This window comes from Macaca thibetana, chromosome X, assembly GCF_024542745.1.
Source record: "Macaca thibetana thibetana isolate TM-01 chromosome X, ASM2454274v1, whole genome shotgun sequence".
NCBI classification, from domain to species: Eukaryota; Metazoa; Chordata; class Mammalia; order Primates; family Cercopithecidae; genus Macaca; species Macaca thibetana.
The window spans coordinates 71,603,954-71,628,162 of record NC_065598.1 but is presented as its reverse complement, the minus strand read 5'-3'; the positions used below and the strand labels follow the sequence as shown (position 1 = coordinate 71,628,162).

At 40.4% G+C, this 24,209-nt stretch overlaps 2 protein-coding genes across 3 annotated transcripts in view; both read right to left on the bottom strand.

Moving 5' to 3' along the window:
- UPRT (uracil phosphoribosyltransferase homolog) overlaps positions 1–5,879 on the bottom strand; it is a 31,059-nt gene extending 25,180 nt beyond the window's left edge. Inside the window, exon 1 of one of the 2 annotated variants that reach the window (XM_050776396.1) lies at positions 5,298–5,879. In XM_050776396.1, the coding sequence (XP_050632353.1) occupies positions 5,298–5,683 (386 nt within the window). In that variant the 5' untranslated portion in view covers positions 5,684–5,879. The remainder of the gene's footprint in view (positions 1–5,297) is intronic. The other variant, XM_050776397.1, reaches the window with a different exon arrangement.
- Positions 1–24,209, bottom strand: part of LOC126946291 (motile sperm domain-containing protein 1-like) — a 415,617-nt gene that overhangs the window by 39,730 nt on the left and 351,678 nt on the right.

Here is a 24,209-nt window from a genome sequence, read left to right as displayed (position 1 = left end):
TAACTCATGAATGGAAAACGAAACATCATATGTTCTCACTAGTATGTGGCAGCTAAGCTATGAGGATGCAAAGGCATAAGAATAATACAGTGGACTTTAGGAACTTGGGAGGAAAGGGTGGGAGGGGGTCAAGGGATAAAATATTACAAATATGATGCAGTGTATACTGCTTGGGTGATGGGTGCACCAAAATCTCACAAATCACCACTAAAGAACTTACTCATGTAACCAAATACCACCTGTACCCCAATAACTTATGGAAAAAAATAAATAAGTGAAACCTGAACGCTTTAAAAAAAATGTTGAAATTATTGCAAAAAAATGAGACAGAAAAATGAGAGAAACTATTTGATCTGATTACAACTGCTACATTAATTATCCTTTGTGTCAGGGACTGTGCCAGGTCAGACCCCCTTTCTGCCTCCTTGGAGGCCAGTCTAGTTAGGTATACCAGGATATGCCCAGTAAATATTATAACAGAGATCCGTATAGCTTAGTAGTGACTTCCTCCTTCCTGCTCCAAAAGTCAGAGGAGTCATATGGGAGACACATAAAAACCGAAAATATGTCCATGTTTTAAACAATTTGCATGTCACAGTATTTTTCTGTGGTGGGCATTTTGGTTTTGTGCAAGTTGGAAGGAAATGTTGGGAGATTCCTCCAGTGTTGATGTAATGCTAGGCCAGCCTCTCTAGGCTAGCTCTGTTTAGTGTGTGGAATTCCTGGATCACCCTATCTATAGCCCAAATCAGCAGGCTAGCAAATCAGCACACAAGGGAGACTGGCCATTCTCCCAGGGGCAACGCCCCCGTCTAAACACAGCACAATTACCTGTGGTCAGGTTTCACTCAAGACTATACAAACAACTGCTAAGGATGGGAGTCAGGAACTTGTATTTAAAAAGAGAGAGAGAGAGAGAGAAAGAGAAAGAGACTCCACAGGCAATTCTGATGCACACAGCTTTGGTTAAGGACAATACATTACTTAGTCACATAACTCAAATCACATCAGATTGCACTCACATTAGGGTTACACAGGATGTTCATTCACCCTAAGGATAATTTTCTCCTCTCCAGGTGACTAAAGAGAGTTACAAGGCTGAATGTGCTCCTTTCTTTGTCCTATGTCACATACTGACATACTCTAACATTGCTAAACTTTTATCCAAGCAGCTTGCTGAGGCCATGCCAAAGCCCCACCTAGGACAAATATACAGGAAGCATTCAAGAGCTCACACAACATCTTTAATGTTTCAGGAAACAAAAATAAAAAATAAAAAACTGGACAGGGAGGATGATCTTTTAAATACACTGCATTGCCTTAAATATGAGGTCATGAACTATATTCACAGGAAAAGCGCATTACTCAGATTTTGCTGGGTTTAGTATATAAAGGAGGCAAAAGACAAGGATGTGTGGTTTAATCCATTGCAACAACAACAACAAAACGACATAAATGAAGGAATATTTTCTTATCCCAAGTTCACCAGCAACCCACATATGTATGGCTGAGCAAATAATCTACTCACTCAGTGTTTACTGCACTTTGAAAGAGAGAAATTTATTTCCTTGAAATTCAATAATACAACCAACATGTTATGTTTCAAATATTGCACATTTCAAAACTTAAAAAGACATTTTAAATCAATACAGACAATGTTCTCAATCTTGCCTGTTTCACATATATATACAACAACATGCAGTCCTGCTGGGTCAATCCCGATTTCCCCATCCAAAGTCAATTCACAAAGCAATCCCTTCACTAGATAGATGCTAAGGACCAGAAACAATAAAAGAAAAAATATGTACTCCAGTGGATTCTATTATCAGACAGCTCCACAGTACACATTTATACTGTCACATCAAAATAGAGAAGAGAATAAGCCCGAAAGAGAACAGGTTATAATGACTGAAGGCACCTTCCATAACTAGACCTATGTAAATATAGCTCCTCTTACCATAGGCACCTTAAACCAGCATCCTAGAGGGGCTAAAACAGGTCTTGTGTGAGAGGATGACAATTTTTTAAAGATAAAGAAAGGGAATATAAAGCCTCTAATTTGGTTAACAAAAACAAAACTAAAAACAATGTCCCCAGCCTAAATAAGCATCAATACATTACCAAACATTGTCGTGGGTCTTTCCATACTATATCAAAACAAGATAAAAATTATCTATGATATCCCAATATTGATTTTCAAAATAAAAACATGAATTCCACAGAGTTAAATTCCTTTTACTGTCTTCTGACAAATCAAGAAGACAGCACTCATGAACGCAATTAGAAGCATACACAAATCCAAACATGAGGCTTGAAATTCCTTAAATGTGAACAGCTCTTCACAGTTGATAATGAATGTTCATGAACAGTATCTTGCCTTAACCTCCCAGGGACTCCATGTGATATTTACCAACATCTTCATTTTACAGATGATAAAGGTGAAGCACAGAGATGCTAAACATATTACCTAAATCACTCCTCTGGATCCTGCCATCTCCTTCCAAACTCAGAGGAAAAAAAAAAAGGATTCCACTTACACCCAGGTTTACTACATAACCCAGGTTTTTCTAACTAATGAAGTATAATAGGGTATTTATTTTGTCATATGTGAATGCTAAATGCCATTCCCTCTCCAAGCTCTATACAATGGAACTTAACCTTTACATTATCGTGACACTTTATGAAATCTAATAAAAGCTAAGGAATCCTCACCCTCTAAAAAAAGGCACACATGTGAATGTTCGTAGCAGCATTATTCGTAATAGCCAAAGAGTGGTAAACCACCCAAATGTTCATCAACTGATGGATAAACAAATTGTGGTATATTCACACAATGGAGTATCATTTAACCATAAAAAGGAATGATCCCACACGGATGAACTTTGAAAACATGCTAAATGAAATGAGTCACAAAATGACCACATATTGTATGATATGAAATGTCCAGAATAGACATTCTTTTATATGTAATGTGCAGAATGGGCAAACCATTAGAAATAGAAAGTAGATTAATGATTGTCTAGGGCTTTGGGTGGGTTGGGTGAAAATGGGGAGTGATTGTTTAATGGGCATGGGCTTTCTTGCTGGGGTGATGACAAATGTTCTAAAACTGTGGTGATGAATGCACAGCTGTGAACATACTTAAAACCACTGAATTACACACTTTAAATTCTTGAACTGTATGGTCTGTGAATTATGTCTCAATAAAGATGTTATTTAAAAACAACTATTACAAATCCTCATATGAGTAAAATTTTCCAGATAATTTATGAGGGTTTGTTAAAGCCCTGAACCCCATCTACAGGTATGAGGGAGTCCAAGACCCAAGCTTAGTAACTCCTGCTCTACACAGACAAGAATCATCATCTATTTTTCTTTGTTGTACATGTAAGATTTATTTTGGCTGCCCCTACCCTACCGCAACTACACCAAACCTATGCCTCCTATTTTTTAAGATCACTATTTTATCTATTAGATAACATAACCACAGTAGTTTTCCGTATTGATTCATTAAAAAGAGTAAAATCATATAGTTTCATAAATATAATTTTAAAAGCTACAAAAAAAAAAACCTCTAGCCATTGAGCATCTATTATTCGCAAGGCATGGCTGGCATTCAAAAATTTAAAAGATTTCTGCCCTCAAGCCTAAGATGTCATAGGCAGGATAAGATCTATACAAAAATAACAATATATGAAATAGAAGGTGAATCTTGCATTAAAAAGACAAGGGAAGATAAGACAGGAATAATGATTAAAGGGAAGCTTCTTGGCAGAGGTGGACATTTATTTAATGCTGTGTTTCACCTTGAAGAATAAGTATCCTGAACGTGCATAAAGGAGACACAGGGAATTCCAGATGAGAGCAGAAACAGATATGCTTCAGAATTGTTCCTGGGAATTATGAAGAAGGGCCTTAATCCCAAGGTAAGGGGGCCAGGCATAGTGGCTCACACCTGTAATCCCAGCACTTTAGGAGGCCCAGGCAGGAGGATCACTTGAGGCCAGGAGTTCAAGACCATCGTGGACAATATAGCAAGACCTACATCTCTACAAAAAAATAAAAAATTAGCCGGGGGCAGTGACATGGCCTATAGTCCCAGCTACTCAGGAGGCTGAGGCAGGAGGATCACTTGAGCCCAGAAGTATGAGGGTACAGTGACCTCTGATCTCACCACTGCACTCCAGCCTGGGTGAATGGAGAGAGATCCTGTCTCAAAAATATCAATCAAGCTAAGGATCCTGACTTTATTTGGTAGGCTCTGAGAAACCAAAGAAGGTTGCTGAGTAGGGCAATTACTGAATCAAAGATGTATGCTATGAAGATTGATTGTATAGTAATGTATGGGTGCATGTGGAAGAGAGGAAAAACTGCAAGCAGAGAAACAGTATTATTACAATAATGTAAGAAAACGTTTCTAGAGTCTGGTTTTGGGAGTGGCATCTGTCATTCAGTAGCCATTTTTAAAAGATCAAGGCATGCCCTCCCCACCCCTGCCACTGAAAAAGGCGTGTTTTGACATGCTGCTGATTTACAGTGCTGCCAATAAAGAAAATGGCTGTAGTTCATCATGGTACATATTTCCCTGGGGAAAACCCATTTACAATGTAGGTTTAGCAATTTCAAAATAACATTTTAACATAAAGTTCTGGTTACATTGGTTTGTGGGATTAGGAGGGGCCAAAGGCTCCTTTAGGCTCCCTTTGATCCATTAACTATGTTCTGTGAGTTTACAGTGAAAAATCTTGATAACAGTTGGACGATAAGCTTTCATGTGACCAAGTAAACCTGAACTCCAAGACTAAAAGACCTTGTTTGCAGTAGCAAATACTAAAGGGTCAGGGCCTGAATAGAATTTTTTTGAAATTGCTTTATTTCTATTTATGAGCCTGAGGTGATTGGTGGTAGTGCATAACCTATAGTAACCCTTTCTGGGTTAGAGGTTTACCATGTGGACAAGCACTGGGCACATAGTATAGGGGAGTTTACCTGCCTGGAATGGCCAAGGAGTTGTCTTCCCTGGGAGAGGAAGAGCCCAGAGGCTACCTAAAGTCTTCCTCCCCACCCAAAGTGATGTTAAACACCGGAACTTGGAAAGAGAAGGTTGGCGTTAGAGTCACACCACACACACACACACACACACACACACACACACACACACACCAAATAAAAGGTCTTACCCAATCTCCAAAGTTTGCCAAGGCCAAGAACACTATCTCTTAGCCCTTTTACTTCCAATCCCCGCCCACAGCCTGCAAGACCCTCCACTTCCCTTTCCCCTTCCGCTCTCAGCTTACTTGTCCCGGATGATGGTCTGCAGCTCCCGGATCTGATCATTCATAGGCAGCAGCTTAAGCTGCGCCCCGATCTGCCGGGAGAGTTCGCAGTCTCCTAGGAAGGAGTTGCCAGCTGGTGCGTCATAGCTGCTACTGTCACCACTACCACTGTTGCTCTCTGAGTTGAGGCTGGAGCCGACGCAGGCCCCAGCGTCCAGCTCGGCAGGCAGGCTACAATGGGTGTGCCCCGTGAGGAGAGTCACCTTGGCCCTGGAGGCTCTGTTTCCCCCTGCATGGTCCAGGATCGGATCGCCAGGTCGCAGCTGCTCGGGACTTGGGGTTGAGGCAGAGTTTACTTGCTGGTTGTGACAGGGCATTGAGTCCGGACACTGTAACTCCGTGGCCATACACCGGGCCCTGGGCTATCCCCGCTGCTACCGAACACTAAAGATAAAGAGGAACAGGTAGAAAGGACAGATGCTCACGTGCTCTCTCGGTTGCTCCCGCCTCTTCAGAACATCTAACCCTGGCTGTCCTTTCACCCCTAGGCCGCTGTTGGTTTCCTTTAGCACACTTTGGCTCACTCCCGCCCACATCAGACGTACTGCCTGCCTAAACACCCTATTGGCTTCACTCCCCGCCACTCTGAGGCGCCACTGCTTGTTAACCCTTTGAGTCACCCTTGCTACGTGGGTTTCCACAGGTAGCTAAGCCCCCGCAGCGAGGCCAGGGATGCCAGCTTGAAGTGTCTTCCGGGAGCCCCTGAGGCCTCTGCATTCAGAACTTTGGGTGATTGGTAGAGCCAGATGCTACACAGTTACACACATAAAGCCCATGTTTTCAGACTTTGTGACCCAGCAGAGAAATTAAACCTCAGTAACCGCATCTTCAGTTAGCTTGTCTGCGTAACTGAAGGAAGAAGTAAATGCTTAGCAGACTGCTGAAGAGCCTGTCCTCTACTAGACAGTTCTAGAAACTGCAGCTTCCCAAGTGTGCTTGACCGCCAAAGCTTTTCTTATCTTTATTGGTTGGGCCCTACAGTGTACACGTTGCCATGGAGATTCAGGCTGCATTTCAGATCCACTATCACTTTGAATCTTTTAAGTACTTGGAAAGACGCTTATTTTTAAGTGTGTGGACTCACTATAACGGCCTGAGGTCAGAGTGTCTAGGGCAGTACTTTTCAAACATCGGTATGTACCACAGTAATTGTAGAGCTTGTTAAAATGCAGGTTATGACTCATTTTTGAGATTCTGATTCTGTAGATCCGAGATGGGACACAAGAATCATTTTTTTTATAACTTTTATTTTAAGTTCAGGGACATATGTGCAGGTTTGTTACATAGGTAAACTCATGTCATGGGGGTCTCTTATAAAGATTATTTCATCGCCCAGGTATTAAGCCTAGTACCCACTACTTATCTTTCCCAATCCTCTCCCTCCTCACACCATGCACTCTGCAGTAGGCTCCAGTGTGTGTTGTTCCCCACTATGTGTCCATGTGTTCTCATCATTTAGTTCCCACTTATAAGTGAAAACATGCAGCATTTGGTTTTCTCTTCCTGTGTTAGTTTGCTAAGGATAATAGGCTCCAGCTCCATCCGTGTCCCTGCAAAGGACATGATCTCATCCTTTTTTATGGTTGCATAGTATTCCGTGGTGTATATGTACCACATTGTCTTTATCCATTCTATCATTGATGGGTAGTTAGGTTGATTCCATGTCTTTGTTATTGTAAATAGTGCTGGAGTTAACATATGCATACATTTGTCTTTAATAATACAATAATTTATGTTCCTTTGGGTATATACCCAGTAATGGGATTGCTGAGATGAATGGTATTTCTGTCTTTCCTTTTCTTAACATGCCTATACAGATTTTTTATAATTTTTTTTATTTCCATAGGTTATTGGGGAACAGGTGCTGTTTGGTTAGATAAGTAAGTTCTTTAATGGTGATTTGAGAGATTTTGGTGCATCCATCACTTGAGCAGTATACACTGCACCCTATTTGTAGTCTTTTATCTCTCAAACCCTTCCCACCCTTTTCCTCCAAGACCCCAAAGTTCATTGTATCATTCATATGCCTTTGTATCCATCATAACTAAGCTCCCACTTAGGAGAACATACAATGCTTGGTTTTCCATTCCTGAGTTACTTAACTTAGAATAACAGTCTCCAATCTCATCCAGATTGCTGCAAAAGTCATTAATTCATTCCTTTTTATGGCTGAGTAGTATTCCATCTGATATATATATATAAATCACAGATATTATATATCACAGATATATTTATATATCATAGATAGATAGATAGATAGATAGATAGATAGATAGATCACAGATATTTATATATCACAGCTGCTTTATCCACTCATTGATTGATGGGCATTTGGGTTGGTTCCATGTTTTTGCAATTGTAAATTGTGCTACTATAAACATGCATGTGCAACTATCTTTTTCTTTTTTTTTTTTTTTTTTTTTTTTTTTTTTGAGACGGAGTCTCGCTCTGTAGCCCAGGCTGGAGTGCAGTGGCCGGATCTCAGCTCACTGCAAGCTCCGCCTCCCGGGTTCACACCATTCTCCGGCCTCAGCCTCCTGAGTAGCTGGGACTACAGGCGCCTGCCACCTCGCCTGGCTAGTTTTTTGTATTTCTTAGTAGAGATGGGGTTTCACCGTGTTAGCCAGGATGGTCTCGATCTCCTGACCTCGTGATCCGCCCGTCTCGGCCTCCCAAAGTGCTGGGATTACAGGCTTGAGCCACCGCGCCCGGCCGCAACTATCTTTTTCATATAATGACCTCTTTTCCTCTGGGTAGATACCCAATAGTGGGATTGCTGATCAAATGGTAGTTTTACTTTTAGTTCTTTAAGGAATCTCCACAATGTTTCCATTAGTTGACATTCCCACCAGCAGAGTAGCAGTGTTCCCTGTTCAACACATCCATGCCAACATCTACTATTTTTTTTATTTTTTGATTATGGCCATTCTTGCAAGAGTAAGGTGGTATTATGGTTTTAATTTGCATCTCTCTGATAATTGGTGATGTTGAGCATTTTTCAATTTTGTTTGTTGACCATTTGTATATCTTCTTTTAAGAACTGTCTATTCATGTCCTTAGCCCACTTTTTGATGGGATTGTTTGTTTTTGTCTTTCTGATTTGAGTTCCTCGTACATTCTGGATATTCATCCTTTGTCAGATGTATAGATTGTGAAGATTTTCTCCCACCGTATGGGTTATCTGTTTACTCTGCTGACAGTTCCTTTTGCTGTGCAAAAGTTCTTTAGTTTAATTAAGTCCCAGCTATTTATCTTTGTTTTTATTGCATTTGCTTTTGTGTTCCTGGTCATGAAATCTTTGGCTAAGCCAATTTCTATAAGGGTTTTTCCAATGTTATCTTCTAGAATTTTTATAGTTTCAGGTCTTAGATTTCAGTCCTTCATCCATCCATCCTGAGTTGATTTTTGTATAAGGTGAGAGATGAGGATCCAGTTTCATTCTCCTACATGTGGTTAGCCAATTATTCCAGCACCATTAGTTTAAAAGGGTGTCCTTTCCCCACTTTATATTTTTGCTTACTTTGTTGAAGATCAGTTGGCTGTATTTGGATTTCTGATTTTGTGTTTTGTTCCATTGGTCTATGGGTGTATTTTAATAGCAGTACCATGCTGTATTCGTGACTATTGCCTTATAGTATAGTTTGAAACCAGGTAATGTGATGCCTCCAGATTTATTCTTTTTGGCTATATTGGCTGTTTTGCTTCAATATGACTTTTAGAATTGTTTTCTCTAATTCTGTGAAGAATGATATTAGTATTTTCATGGGAATTGCATTGAATATGTAGATTGCTTTCCTTGTAAAGGTCTTTCACCTTCTGGGTTAGGTATATTCCTAAGGAATTTTTTTTTTTCACATAAAGTGTTTATTTTTTCCTTATTATACTTTAAGTTCTGGGGTATTTGTGAAAAACGTCCAGATTTGTTACATTGGTATACACGTGCCATGGAGGTTTGCTGCACCCATCAACCTGTCACCTACATTAGGTATTTTTCCTCTCCAGCCCCCCAACCCCGACCGGCCGCAGTGTGTGATGTTACCCTCCGTGTATCCATGTGTTCTCATTGTTCAACTCCCACTTATGAGTGAGAATATGCAGTGTTTGGTTTTTGGTTCTTGTGTTAGTTTGCTGAAAATGATGGTTCCCAGCTTCATCCATGTCCCTGCAAAGGACATACACTCATCCTTTTTTTATAGCTGCATGGTATTCCATGGTATCTATGTGCCACATTTTCTTTATCCAGTCTAAAATTGATGGGCACTTGGGTTGGTTCCAAGTCTTTGCTATTGTGAATAGTGATGCAATAAACATATGTGTGCATGTGGCTTTATAGTAGAATAATTTATAATCATTAGGTTATATACCCAGTAATGGGATTGCGGGGTCAAATGGTATTTCTGGTTCTAGATCCTTGAATCACCACACTGTCTTCCACAATGATTGAACTAATTTACACTCCCACCAACAGCGTAAAAGTGTTGCTATTTCTCCACTTCCTCTCCCGCATCTGTTGTTTCCTGACTTTTTAATGATCACCATTCTAATTGGCATGGGATGGTTATCTTATTGTGGTTTCGATTTGAATTTCTCTAATGACCAGTGATGATGCCTTTTCTTCATATGTTTGTTGGCTGCATAAATGTTTTCTTTTAAGAAGTGTCTGTTCATATCCTTCACCCACTTTTTTTTTTAATGTTCCATGTTTATTTTTGTAATATTCTGTCTCCCTCTAACTTCACCACCACTAGCATGTAATAGCCACCTGAGTGGGGCATTTAGTTTGTTTAAAGTATGTACCCGGTACACGGAAGAGGGTCAGGCAATATAGAAGATGCCTGTCAAATACCTAGGAATGCAGACATAGTCAGATGTTTTTCTATAGACATACTGATTGAATTTCACTTTAAAACAAATAAAAATCACAACCAAAAGCAACTGCCTAGTAACCCAAGTCTCCGTGGTTTCAGGAATCACATACTGAATTTAGTTGCATTTTGCTTGTGGTAGTCAGTTGATTCGGGATTGTCCACAATCTTAGATAATCATCATGTTATCTGATATCTAGATTATCAAAAAATGCCTTCACCCACTTTTTGATGGGGCTGTTTGTTTCTTTCTTGTAAATTTATTTAAGTTTTTATAGATTCTGGATATTAGCCCTTTGTCAGATGGATAGATTGCAAAAATTTTCTACCATTCTGTAGGTTGCCTGTTCACCCTTATGATAGTTTCTTTTGCTGTGCAGAAGCTCTATTTTATAATTAGATCCCATTTGTCAATTTTGGCTTTTGCTGCCATTGCTTTTGGTGTTTTAGTCATGAAGCACTTGCCCATGCCTATGTCCTGAATGGTATTGCCTACGTTTTCTTTTAGGGTTTTTATGGTTTTAGGTCTTATGTTTAAGTCTTTAATCCATCTTGAGTTGCTTTTTGTATAAAGTGTTAGGAAGAGGTCCAGTTTCAGTTTTCTGCATATGGCTAGCCTGTTTTCCCAACACCATTTAATAAATAGGAAATCACTTTCCCATTGCTTGTTTTTGTCAGATTTGTCAAAGATCAGATGGTTGTAGATGTGTGGTGTTATTTCTGAGGCCTCTGTTCTGTTCCATTGGACTGTATATCTGTTTTGGTACCAATACCATGCTGGTTTAGCTACTGTAGCCTTCTAGTAGAGTTTGAAGTCAGGTAGTGTGATGTCTCCAGCATTGTTCTTTTTGCTTAGGATTGTCTTGACTATGTGTACTATTTTTGGTTCCATATGAAATGTAAAGTAGATTTTCCAATTCTGTGAAGAAAGTCAATGGTAGCTTGATGGGGATAGCATTGAATCTATAAATTCATTTGGGCCCTATGGCCATTTTCACAATATTGATTCTTCCTATCCATAAGCATGGAATGTTTTTCCATTTGTTTGTGTTCTCTCTTATTTCCTTGAGGAGGGGTTTGTAGTTCTCCTTGAAGAGGTCCTTCACACTGCTTGTAAGTTTCATTCCTAGGTATTTTATTTTCTTTCTAGCAATTGTGAATAGGAGTTCACTCATGATTTGGTTCTCTGTTTGTTATTGGTGTATAGGAATTCTAGTGATTGTTGCACACTAATTTTGTAACCTGAGACTTTGCTGAAGTTGCTTCTCAGCTTAAGGAGATTTTGGGCTGAGATGATGGGGTTTTCTAAGTGTACAATCATGTCATCTTTAAAAAGAGACAATTTGACTTCCCCTGTTCCTATTTGAATACCCTATATTTCTGTCTCTTGCCTGATTGCCCTGGCCAGAACTTCCAATATTATGTTGAATAGGAGTGGTGAGTGAGGGCATGCTTGCCTTATGCTGCTTTTCAAAGGGAATGATTCCAGCATTTGCCCATTCAGTATGATATTGGTTGTGGGTTTGTCATAACTAGCTCTTATTATATTGAGATACGTTCTATCAATACCTAGTTTATTGAGAGTTTTTAGCATGAAGGGCTGTTGAATTTTGTCAAAGGCCTTCCCTGCATCTGTTGAGATAATCATGTGGTTTTTGTCATTGGTTCTGTTTATCTGATGGATTACATTTATTGATTTGCATATGTTGAACCAGCCTTGCATCCTAGGGATGAAGCCAACTTGATTGTGATGGATAAGCTTTTTGATGTGCTGCAGGATTTGGCTTGCTAGTATTCTCTTGAGGATTTTCACATTGATGTTCATCAGGGGTATTGGCCTGAAATTTTCTGTGTGTGTTGTGTCTCTGCCAAGTTTTGGTATCAGGAGGATGCTGGCATCATACAATGAATTAGGGAGGAGTCCCTCTTTTTCTGTTGTTTGGAATGGTTTCAGAAGGAATGGTACCAGCTCCTCCTTGTACCTCTGGTAGATATTGGCTGTTAATTCGTCTGTCCTGGACATTTTTGGTTGGTAGGCTATTAATTACTGCCTCAATGTCAGAATTTGTTGTTGGTCTATTCAGGGATTCGACTTCTTCCTGGGTTAGACTTGGGAAGGTGTATGTGTCCAGGAAATTATTCATTTCTTCTAGATTTTCTAGTTTATTTGGGTAGAGGTGTTTATAGTTTTCACTTATGGTCGTTTGTATTTCTGTGGGATCAGTTGTGATATCCCCTTTATCATTTTTTATTGTGTCTATTTTATTCATCTCTCTTTTCTTCTTTATTAGTCTGACTAGTGGTCTGTTTTGCTGATCTTTTCAAAAAACCAGCTCCTGGATTCATTGATTTTTTGAAGGGTTTTTTGTGCCTCTATCTCCTTCAGTTCTGCTCTGATCTTAGTTATTTCTTGTCTTCTGCTAGCTTTTGAATTTGTTTGCTCTTGCTTCTCTAGTTCTTTTAATTGTGATGTTAGGGTGTCGATTTTGGATCTTTCCTGCTTTCTCCTGTGGGCATTTACTGCTACAAATTGCCCTCTAAACCCTGCTTTAAATGTGTCCTACAGATTCAGCTATGTTGTGTCTTTGTACTCATTGGTTACAAAGACCATTTGCCGGGCGCGGTGGCTCACGCCTGTAATCCCAGCACTTTGGGAGGCCGAGGCAGGCGGATCACGAGGTCAGGAGATCGAGACCATCCTGGCTAACACGGTGAAACCCCGTCTCTACTAAAAATGCAAAAAATTAGCCGGGCGAGGCGGCGGGCGCCTGTAGTCCCAGCTACTCGGGAGGCTGAGGCAGGAGAATGGCGTGAACCCGGGAGGCGGAGCTTGCAGTGAGCCAAGATCGTGCCACTGCACTCCAGCCCGGGCGACAGAGCGAGACTCCGTCTCAAAAAAAAAAAAAAAAAAAAAAAAAAAAAAAAAAAAAAAAAAAAAAAAAAAAACAAAGACCATCTTTATTCCTGCCTTAATTTCGTTATTTAGGAGCAGGTTGTTCAGTTTCCATGTAGTTGTGTGGTTTTGAGTGAGCTTCTTAGTCCTGAGTTCTAATTTGATTGCACTGTGGTCTGAGAGGCTGTTCGTTCTGATTTCTGTTCTTATACATTTGCTGAGGAGTATTTTACTTCCAATTATGTGGTCAATTTCAGAATAAGTGTGATGAGGTGCAGAGAAGAATGTATATTCTGTTGATTTCGGGTGGGGAGTTCTGTAGATGTATATTAGGTTTGCTTCATCCAGAGCTGAGTTCAAGTCCTGAATATCCCTGTTAATTTTCTGTCTTGTTGATCTGTCAAATATTGACAGTGGCATGTTAAAGTCTCCCACTATTATTGTGTGGGAATCTAAGTCTCTTTGTAGGTCTTTTGGAACTTGCTTTATGAATCTGGTGCTCCTGTATTGGGTGCATATATATTTAGGATAGTTAGCTCTTCTTGTTGCCTTGATTCCTTTACCATTATGTAATGCCCTTCTCTGTCTCTTTTGATCTTTGTTAGTTTAAAGTCTGTTTTATCAGAGACTAAGATTGCAACCCCTGCAGTTTTGTTTGTTTGTTTGTTTTGCTTTCCATTTGCTTAGTAAATATTCCTCTATTTCTTTATTTTGAGCCTATGTGTGTCTTAGCACATGAGATGGGTCTCCTGAATACAGCACACTGATGGGTCTTGAATCTTCATCCAATTTGTCAGTCTGTGTCTTTTAATTGGGTGTTTAGCCCATTTACATTTAAGTTTAATATTGTTATGTATAAATTTGGTCCTGTCATTATGATGCTAGCTGGTTATTTTGCCCATTAGTTGATGTAGTTTTTTCATAGTGTTGATGGTCTTTACAATTTGCTATGTTTTTGCAGTGGCTGGCACTGATTGTTCTTTCCATGCTTAGTACTTCCTTCAGGAGCTTTTGTAAGGCAGGTCTGGTGGTGACAAACTCCATCAGCATTTGCTTGTCTGTAAAGGATTTTATTTCTCCTTCTCTTATGAGGCTTAGTTTGGCTGGATATGAAATTCTGAGTTGAAAATTCTTTTCTTTAAGAATGTTGAATATTGGCCCCCAGTCTCTTCTGGCTTGTAGTGTTTCTGCTGAGAGATCAGCTGTTAGTCTGATGGGTTTCTTTTTGAGGATAACCTGACCTTTCTCTCTGGCTGTCCTTAACATTTTTTCCTTCATTTCAACTTTGGTGAATCTGAATATTATGTGTCTTAGGGTTGCTCTTCTTGAGGAGTATCTTTCTGGTGTTCTCTATATTTCCTGAATTTGAATGGTTCTGTTTATGTGATGGATTATGTTTATTGATTTCCATAGGTTGAACCAGCCTTGCATCCCAGGGATAAAGCCCACCTGATCGTGGTGGGTAAGCTTTTTGATGTGCTGCTGGATTCAGTTTACCAGTATTTTACTGAGGATTTTCGCATCAATGTTCATCAGGGATATTGGTCTAAAATTCTCTTTTTTTGTTGTGTCTCTGCCAGGCTTTGGTATCAGGATGATGTTGGCCTCATAAAATGAGTTAGGGAGAATTCCCTCTTTTTCTATTGATTGGAATAATTTCAGAAGGATTGGTACCAGCTCCTCTTTGTATCTCTGGTAGAATTCGGCTGTGATCGTTCTGGTCCTGGACGTTTTTTGGTTGGCAGGCTATTAATTATCGCCTCAATTTCAGAGCCTGTTATTGGTCTATTCAGGGATTCAACTTCTTCCTGGTTTAGTCTTGGGAGGGTGTATGTGTCCAGGAATTTACCCATTTCTTCTAGACTTTCTAGTTTATTTGGGTAGAAGTGTTTATAGTATTCTCTAATGGTAGTTTGTATTTCTGTGGGATCTTTGGTGATATCCCCTTTATCATTTTTTATTGCGTCTATTTTATTCATCTCTCTTTTCTACTTTATTAGCCTTGCTAGCAGTCAGTCAATTTTGTTGATCTTTTCAAAAAACAGCTCCTGGATTCATTGATTTTTTGAGGGGTTTTTTGTGTCTCTATCTCTTTCAGTTCTGCTCTGATCTTAGTTATTTATTGCCTTCTGCTAGCTTTTGAATTTGTTTGCTCTTGTTTCTCTAGTTCTTTTAATTGTGATGTTAGGGTGTTGATTTCAGATCTTTCCTGCTTTCTCTTGTGGGCATTTAGTGCTATAAATTTCCCTCTACACACTGCTTTAAATGTGTTCCCGAGATTCTGGTACGTTGTGTCTTAGTTTTCATTGGTTTCAAAGAACATCTCTATTTCTGCCTTCATTTCGTTATGTACCCAGTAGTCATTCAGGAGCAAGTTGTTTAGTTTCCATGTAGTTGTGCGGTTTTGAGTGAGTTTCTTAATCCTGAGCTCTAATTTGATTGCGCTGTGGTCTGAGAGACAGTTTGTTGTGATTTCTGTTCTTATACATTTGCTGAGGAGTGCTTTACTTCCAACTATTTGGTCAATTTTAGAATAAGTGTGATGTGATGCTGAGAAGAATGTATATCCTATTATTTGGGAAGGAGAGTTCTGTAGGTGTCTATTAGGTCTGCTTGGTGCAGAGTTGAGTTCAATTCCTGCATATCCTTGTTGACCTTCTGTCTCGTTGATTTGTCTGATATTGACAGTGGGGTGTTAAAGTCGCCCACTATTATTGTGTGGGAGTCTAAGTCTCTTTGTAGGTCTCTAAGGACTTGCTTTATGAATCTGGATGCTCCTGTATTGGGTGCATATATATTTAAAATAGTAAACTCTTCTTGTTGAATTGATCCCCTTACCATTATGTAATGGCCTTGTCTCTTTTGATCTTTGTTGGTTTAAAGTCTGTTTTATCAGAGACTGGGATTGCAACCCCTGCCTTTTTTTTCTTTCCATTTGCTTGGTAGATCTTCCTCTATCCCTTTATTTTGAGCCTATGTGTGTCTTTGCACGAGAGATGGGTCTCCTGAATACAGCACAGTGATGAGTCTTGACTCTTCTATCCAATTTGCCAGTCTGTGTCTTTTAGTTGGGGCATTTAGCCCATTTACATTTCAGGTTAATATTGCTTTGTGTGAATCTGATCCTGTCATTATGATGTTAGCTTGTTATTTTGCCCATTAATTGATGCAGTTTCTTCCTAGCATCGATTGTCTTTGCAATTTGGCATGTTTTTGCAGTGGCTGGTACCAGTTGTTTCTTTTCATGTATAGTGCTTCCTTCAGGAGCTCTTGTGAGGCAGGTCTGGTAGTGACAAAAATCTCTCAGCATTTGCTTGTCTGTAAAGGATTTTATTTCTCCTTCACTTATGAAGCTTAGTTTGGCTGGATATGAAATTCTGGGTTGAAAATTCTTTTCTTTAAGAATGTTGAATACTGGCCCCCACTCTCTTCTGGCTTGTAGGGTTTCTGCAGAGAGATCCACTGTTAGTCTGATGGGCTTCCCTTTGTGGGTAACACGACCTTTCTCTCTGGCTGTCCTTAACATTTTTTCTGTCATTTCAACCTTGGTGAATCTGACTCTTATGTGTTTGGGGGTTGCTCTTCTGGAGGAGTATCTTTGTGGTGTTGTCTGTATTTCCTGAATTTGAATTTTGGCCTGTCTTGCTATGTTGGGGAAGTTCTCCTGGGTAACATCCCGAAGAGTGTTTTCCAACTTGGTTCCATTCTCCCCATCACTTTCAGGTATACCAATTAAACGTAGATTTGGTCTTTTCACATAGTGCCATATTTCTCAGAGGCTTTGTTTGTTCCTTTTCATTCTTTTTCCTCTGATCTTGTTTTCTCACTTTATTTCATTAAGTTGATCTTCAATCTCTGATATCCTTTCTTCTGCTTGATCGATTCAGCTATGATACTTGTGTATGCTTCACAAAGTTCTCATTCTGTGTTTTTCAGCTCCATCTGGTCATTTCTGTTCCTCTCTAAACTGGTTATTCTAGTTAGCAATTCTTCTAACCATTAGCTTCCTTGCATTGGGTTAGAACATGCTCCTTTAGCTTGCAGGAGTTTGTTATTACCCACCTTCTGATGCCTACTTCTGTCAATTCAGCAAACTCATTCTCCATCCAGTTTTGTTCCCTTGCTGGCGAGAAGTTGTGATCCTTTGGAGGAGAAAAGGCATTCTGGTTTTTGGAATTTTCAGGGTTTTTGCGCTGGTTTCTCCCCATCTTCATGGATTTATCTCTTTTTGGTCTTTGATGCTGGTGACCTTCGGATGGGGTCTCTGAGTGGACGTCCTCTTCTTTGATGTTGATGCTATCCCTTTCTGTCAGTTTGTTTTCCTTCTAACAGTCAGGTCCCTTGGCTGCAGGTCTGCTGGAATTTGCTGGAGGTCCACTCCAGACCCTGTTTGCCTGGGTATCACCAGCAGAGGCTGCAGAACAGCAAATATTGCTTCCTGTTCCTTCTTCTGGAAGCTTCATCCCAGTGGAGCACCTGCCAGATGCCAGCCAGAGCTCTCCTGTATGAGGTGTCTGTTGGCCCCTACTGGGATGTGTCTCCCAGTCAGGATACATGGGTGTCAGGGACCCATTTGAGGAGGCACTCTGTCCCTTAGCAGAGCTCAAACGCTGTGCCATAAGATACGCTGCACTCTTCAGAATCGTCAGGCAGGGACATTTATTTCGCTGAAGTTATGCCACAGTTGCCCCTTGCCCCAGGTGCTCTGTCCCAGGAAGATGGGGGTTTTATCTATAAGCCCCTGACTCGGGTTGCTGCCTTTCTTTCAGAGATACCCTGCCCAGAGAGGAGGAATCTAGAGAGGCAGTCTGGCCACAGTGGCCTTGCTGAGCTGCAGTTGGCTCCACCCAGTTCAAACTTCCCAGTGACTTTGTTTACACTGTGAGAGTAAAACTGCCTACTCATGCCTCGGCAATGGCAGATGCTCCTCCCCAAACCAAGCTCAAGCATCCCAGGTAAACCTCAGACTGCTGTACTGGCAGCAAGAATTTCAAGCCAGTGGATCTTAGCTTGCTGGGCTCCATGGGGATGGGACCTGCCAAGCCAGAGCAGTTGGCTCCCTGGCTTCAGCCCTCTTTCCAGGGGAGTGAATGGTCCTATATTGCTAGTGTTCCATGCACCACTGGGGTATGGGAAAAAACAAAAAACAAAAAACAAAAAACACCTGCAGCTAGCTCGGTGTCTGCCCAAATTGCCACCCCGTTTTGTGCTTGAAACCCAGGGCCCTGGTGGCATAGGCTCCATAGGGAATCTCCAGATCTGTGGGTTGTGAAGACTGTGGGACAGAGTGCACCATTCCTCAAGGCACAGTTCCTCATGTCCTTGGGTAGGGGAGATAATTCTCTGACCCATTTTGCTTCCCGGGTGAGGTGACACCTCACCCTGCTTCAGCTCCTCCTCTGTGGGCCACACCCACTGTCCAACCAGTCCCAGTGAGAGGAACCGGGTACCTCAGTTGGAAATGCAGAAATCACCCTTCTTCTGCATCAATCTTGTTGGGAGCTGCAGACTGGAGCTGCTCCTATTTGACCATCGTGCCAGCAAATCCCTCAGATTTTTTTTAAGGGATTGTAAAAGGGTTGAGTTCTTGATTTGATTCTCAGCTTAGTCACTGTTAGTGTATGTAAGACCTACTGATTTGCGTACATTAATCTTGTATCAAGAAACTTTGTTGAATTCTTTTTTTTTTTCATTTATTTATTTTTATTTTTTATTATACTTTAAGTTCTAGGGTACATGTGTATAACGTGCAGGTTTGTTACCTGTGTATACTTCTGCCATGTTGGTGTGCTGCACCCATCAACTCGTCAGCACCCATCAACTCGTCATTTACATCAGGTATAACTCCCAATGCAATCCCTCCCCCCTCCCCCCTCCCTGTGATAGGCCCTGGTGTGTGATGTTCCCCTTCCCGAGTCCAAGTGATCTCATTGTTCAGTTCCCACCTATGAGTGAGAACATGCGGTGTTTGGTTTTCTGTTCTTCTGATAGTTTGCTGAGAATGATGGTTTCCAGCTGCATCCATGTCCCTACAAAGGACACACACTCATCCTTTTTTATGGCTGCATGGTATTCCATGGTGTATATGTGCCACATTTTCTTAATCCAGTCTGTCACTGATGGACGTTTGGGTTGATTCCAAGTCTTTGCTATTGTGAATAGTGCCGCAATAAACATACATGTGCATGTGTCTTTATAACAGCATGATTTATAATCCTTTGGGTATATAGCCAGTAATGGGATGGCTGGGTCATATGGTACTTCTAGTTCTAGATCCTTGAGGAATCGCCATACTGTTTTCCATAATGGTTGAACTAGTTTACAATCCCACCAACAGTGTAAAAGTGTTCCTATTTCTCCACATCCTCTCCAGCACCTGTTGTTACCTGACTTTTTAATGATTGCCATTCTAACTGGTGTGAGATGGTATCTCATGGTGGTTTTGATTTGCATTTCTCTGATGGCCAGTGATGATGAGCATTTTTTCATGTGCCTGTTGGCTGTATGAATCTCCTCTTTTGAGAAATATCTATTCATGTACTTTGCCCACTTTTTGATGGGGTTGTTTGTTTTTTTCTTGTAAATTTGTTTGAGTTCTTTGTAGGTTCTGGATATTAGCCCTTTGTCAGATGAGTAGATTGCAAAAATGTTCTCCCATTCTGTAGGTTGCCTGTTCACTCTGATGGTAGTTTCTTTTGCTGTGCAGAAGCTCTTTAGTTTAATTAGATCCCATTTGTCAATTTTGGCTTTTGTTGCCATTACTTTTGGTGTTTTAGACATGAAGTCCTTGCCCATGCCTATCTCCTGAATGGTATTCCCTAGGTTTTCCTCTAGGGTTTTTATGGCATTAGGTCTAACATTTAAGTCTCTAATCCATCTTGAATTAATTTTCATCTAAGGAGTAAGGAAAGGATCCAGTTTCAGCTTTCTACTTATGGCTAGCCAATTTTCCCAGCACCATTTATTAAATAGTGAATCCTTTCCCCATTTCTTGTTTTTGTCAGGTTTGTCAAAGATCAGATGGCTGTAGATGTGTGGTATTATTTCTGAGGCCTCTGTTCTGTTCCATTGGTCTATATCTCTGTTTTGGAACCAGTACCATGCCGTTTTGGTTACTGTACCCTTGCAGTATAGTTTGAAGTCAGGTAGCGTGATGCCTCCAGCTTTGTTCTTTTGACTTAGGATTGTCTTGGAGATCCGGGCTCTTTTTTGGTTCCATATGAACTTTAAAGCAGTTTTTTAAAATTCTGTGAAGAAAGTCATTGGTAGCTTGATGGGGATGGCATTGAATCTATAAATAACCTTGGGCAGTATGGCCATTTTCATGATATTGATTCTTCCTATCCATGAGCATGGTATGTTCTTCCATTTGTTTGTGTCCTCTTTTATTTCACTGAGCAGTGGTTTGTAGTTCTCCTTGAAGAGGTCCTTCACATCCCTTGTAGGTTGGATTCCTAGGTATTTTATTCTCTTTGAAGCAATTGTGAATGGCAGTTCATTCATGATTTGGCTCTCTGTTTGTCTGTTACTGGTGTATAAGAATGCTTGTGATTTTTGCACATTAATTTTGTATCCTGAGACTTTGCTGAAGTTGCTTATCAGCTTGAGGAGATTTTGGGCTGAGACAATGGGGTTTTCTAAATATACAATCATGTCATCTGCAAACAGGGACAATTTCACTTCTTTTCCTAACTGAATACCCTTTATTTCTTTCTCTTGCCTGATGCCCTAGCCAGAACTCTCAACACTATGTTGAATAGGAGTGGTGAGAGAGGGCATCCTTGTCTTGTGTCAGTTTTCAAAGGGAATTTTTCCAGTTTTTGCCCATTCAGTATGATATCGGCTGTGGGTTTGTCATAAATAGCTCTTATGATTTTGAGATACGTTCCATCAATACCGAATTTATTGAGAGTTTTTAGCATGAAGGGCTGTTGAATTTTGTCAAAGGCCTTTTCTGCATCTATTGAGACAATCATGTGGTTTTTGTCTTTGGTTCTGTTTATATGCTGGATTACGTTTATTGATTTCCGTATGTTGAACCAGCCTTGCATCCCAGGGATGAAGCCCACTTGATCATGGTGGATAAGCTTTTTGATGTGCTGCTGGATCTGGTTTGCCAGTATTTTATTGAGGATTTTTGCATCGATGTTCATCAGGGATATTGGTCGAAAATTCTCTTTTTTTGTTGTGTCTCTGCCAGGCTTTGATATCAGGATGATGTTGGCCTCATAAAATGAGTTAGGGAGGATTCCCTCTTTTTCTATTGATTGGAATAGTTTCAGAAGGAATGGTACCAGCTCCTCTTTGTACCTCTGGTAGAATTCAGTTGTGAATCCATCTGGTCCTGGACTTTTTTTGGTTGGTAGGCTATTAATTATTGCCTCAATTTCAGAGCCTGCTATTGGTCTATTCAGGGATTCAACTTCTTCCTGGTTTAGTCTTGGAAGAGTGTAAGTGTCCAGGAAATTATCCATTTCTTCTAGATTTTCTAGTTTATTTGTGTAGAGGTGTTTATAGTATTATCTGATGGTAGTTTGTATTTCTGTGGGGTCAGTGGTGATATCCCCTATATCATTTTTTATTGCGTCTATTTGATTCTTCTCTCTTTTCTTCTTTATTAGTCTTGCTAGCGGTCTATCAATTTTGTTGATCTTTCAAAAAACCAACTCCTGGATTGATTGATTTTTTGGAGGGTTTTTTGTGTCTCTATCTCCTTCAGTTCTGCTCTGATCTTAGTTATTTATTGCCTTCTGCTAGGTTTTGAATGTGTTTGCTCTTGTTTCTCTAGTTCTTTTAATTGTGATGTTAGAGTGTCAATTTTAGATCTTTCCAGCCATCTCTTGTGGGCATTTAGTGCTATAAATTTCCCTCTACACACTGCTTTAAATGTGTCCCAGACATTCTGGTATGTTGTATTTTTGTTCTCATTGGTTTCAAAGAACATCTTTATTTCTGCCTTCATTTCGTTGTGTACCCAGTAGTCATTCAGGAGCAGGTTATTGAGTTTCCATGTAGTTGAGCAGTTTTGATTGAGTTTCTTAGTCCTGAGTTCTAGTTTGATTGCACTGTGGTCTGAGAGACAGTTTGTTATAATTTCTGTTCTTGTACATTTGCTGAGGAGTGCTTTACTTCCAATTATGTGGTCAATTTTGGAATAAGTGTGATGTGGTACTGAGAAGAATATATATTCTGTTGATTTGGGGTGGAGAGTTCTATAGATGTCTATTAGGTCTGCTTGCTGCAGAGATGAGTTCAATTCCTGGATATCCTTGTTAACTTTCTGTCTCGTTGATCTGTCTAATGTTGACAGTGGGGTGTTGAAGTCTCCCATTATTATTGTATGGGAGTCTAAGTCTCTTTGTAAGTCTCTAAGGACTTGTTTTATGAATCTGGGTGCTCCTGTCTTAGGTGCATATATATTTAGGATAGGTAGCTCTTCTTGTTGAATTGATCCCTTTACCATTATGTAATGGCCTTCTTTGTCTCTTTTGATCTTTGATGGTTTAAAGTCTGTTTTATCAGAGACTAGTATTGCAACCCCTGCTTTTTTTTGTTTTCCATTTGCTTGGTAGATCTTCCTCCATCCCTTTATTTTGAGCCTATGTATGTCTCTGCATGTGAGATGGGTCTCCTGAATACAGCAGACTGATGGGTCTTGACTCTTTATCCAGTTTGCCAGTCTGTGTCTTTTAATTGGAGCATTTAGTGCATTTACATTTAAGGTTAAGATTGTTATGTGTGAACTTGATCCTGCCATTATGATATTAACTGGTTATTTTGCTCGTTAGTTGATGCAGTTTCTTCCTAGCCTCGATGGTCTTTACATTTTGGCATGTTTTTGCAATGGCTCGTACCGGTTGTTCCTTTCCATGTTTAGTGCTTCCTTCAGGGTCTCTTGTAAGGCAGGCATGGTGGTGACAAAATCTGTAAGCGTTTGCTTATCTGTAAAGGATTTTATTTCTCCTTCACTTATGAAACTTAGTTTGGCTAGATATGAAATTCTGGGTTTAAAATTCTTTTCTTTAAGAATGTTGAATATTGGCCCCCACTCTCTTCTGGCTTGGAGAGTTTCTGCCAAGAGATCTGCTGTTAATCTGATGGGCTTCCCTTTGTGGGTAACCCGACCTTTCTCTCTGGCTGCCCTTAAGATTTTTTTCTTCATTTCAAATTTGGTGAATCTGGCAATTACGTGTCTTGGAGTTGCTCTTTTCGAGGAGTATCTTTGTGGCGTTCTCTGTATTTCCTGAATTTGAATGTTGGCCTGCCCTACTAGGTTGGGGAATTTCTCCTGGATGATATCCTGAAGAGTGTTTTCCAACTTGGTTCCATTTTCCCCCTCACTTTCAGGCACCCCAATCAGACGTAGATTTGGTCTTTTTACATAATCCCATACTTCTTGCAGGCTTTGTTCATTTCTTTTTCTTCTTTTTTCTTTAGATTTCTCTTCTCGCTTCATTTCATTCATTTGATCCTCAATCGTTGATACTCTTTCTTCCAGTTGATCAAGTCAGTTACTGAAGCTTGTGCATTTGTCACGTATATCTCCTATCATGGTTTTCATCTCTGTCCGTTTGTTTATGGCCTTCTCTGCATTAATTATTCTGGTTATCAATTCTTCCACTCTTTTTTCAAGATTTTTAGTTTCTTTGCGCTGGGTACGTAATTCCTCCTTTAGCTCTGAGAAGTTTGGTGGGCTGAAGCCTTCTTCTCTCATCTCATCAAAGTCATTCCCCATCCAGCTTTGATCCGTTGCTGGAGATGAGCTGCATTCCTTTGGAGGGGGAGATGCGCTCTTATTTTTTGAATTTCCAGCTTTTCTGCCCTGCTTTTTCCCCATCTTTGTGGTTTTATCTGCCTCTGGTCTTTGATGATGGTGACGTATTGATGGGGTTTTGGTGTGGGTGTCCTTCCTGTTTGTTAGTTTTCCTTCTAACAGTCAGGACCCTCAGCTGTAGGTCTGTTGGAGATTGCTTGAGGTCCACTCCAGACCCCGTTTGCCTGGGTGTCAGCAGCAGAGGCTTCAGAAGATAGAATACTGCTGAACAGCGAGTGTACCTGTCTGATTCTTGCTTTGGAGTCTTCCTCCCAGCGGTGTACTCCACCATGTGAGGTGTG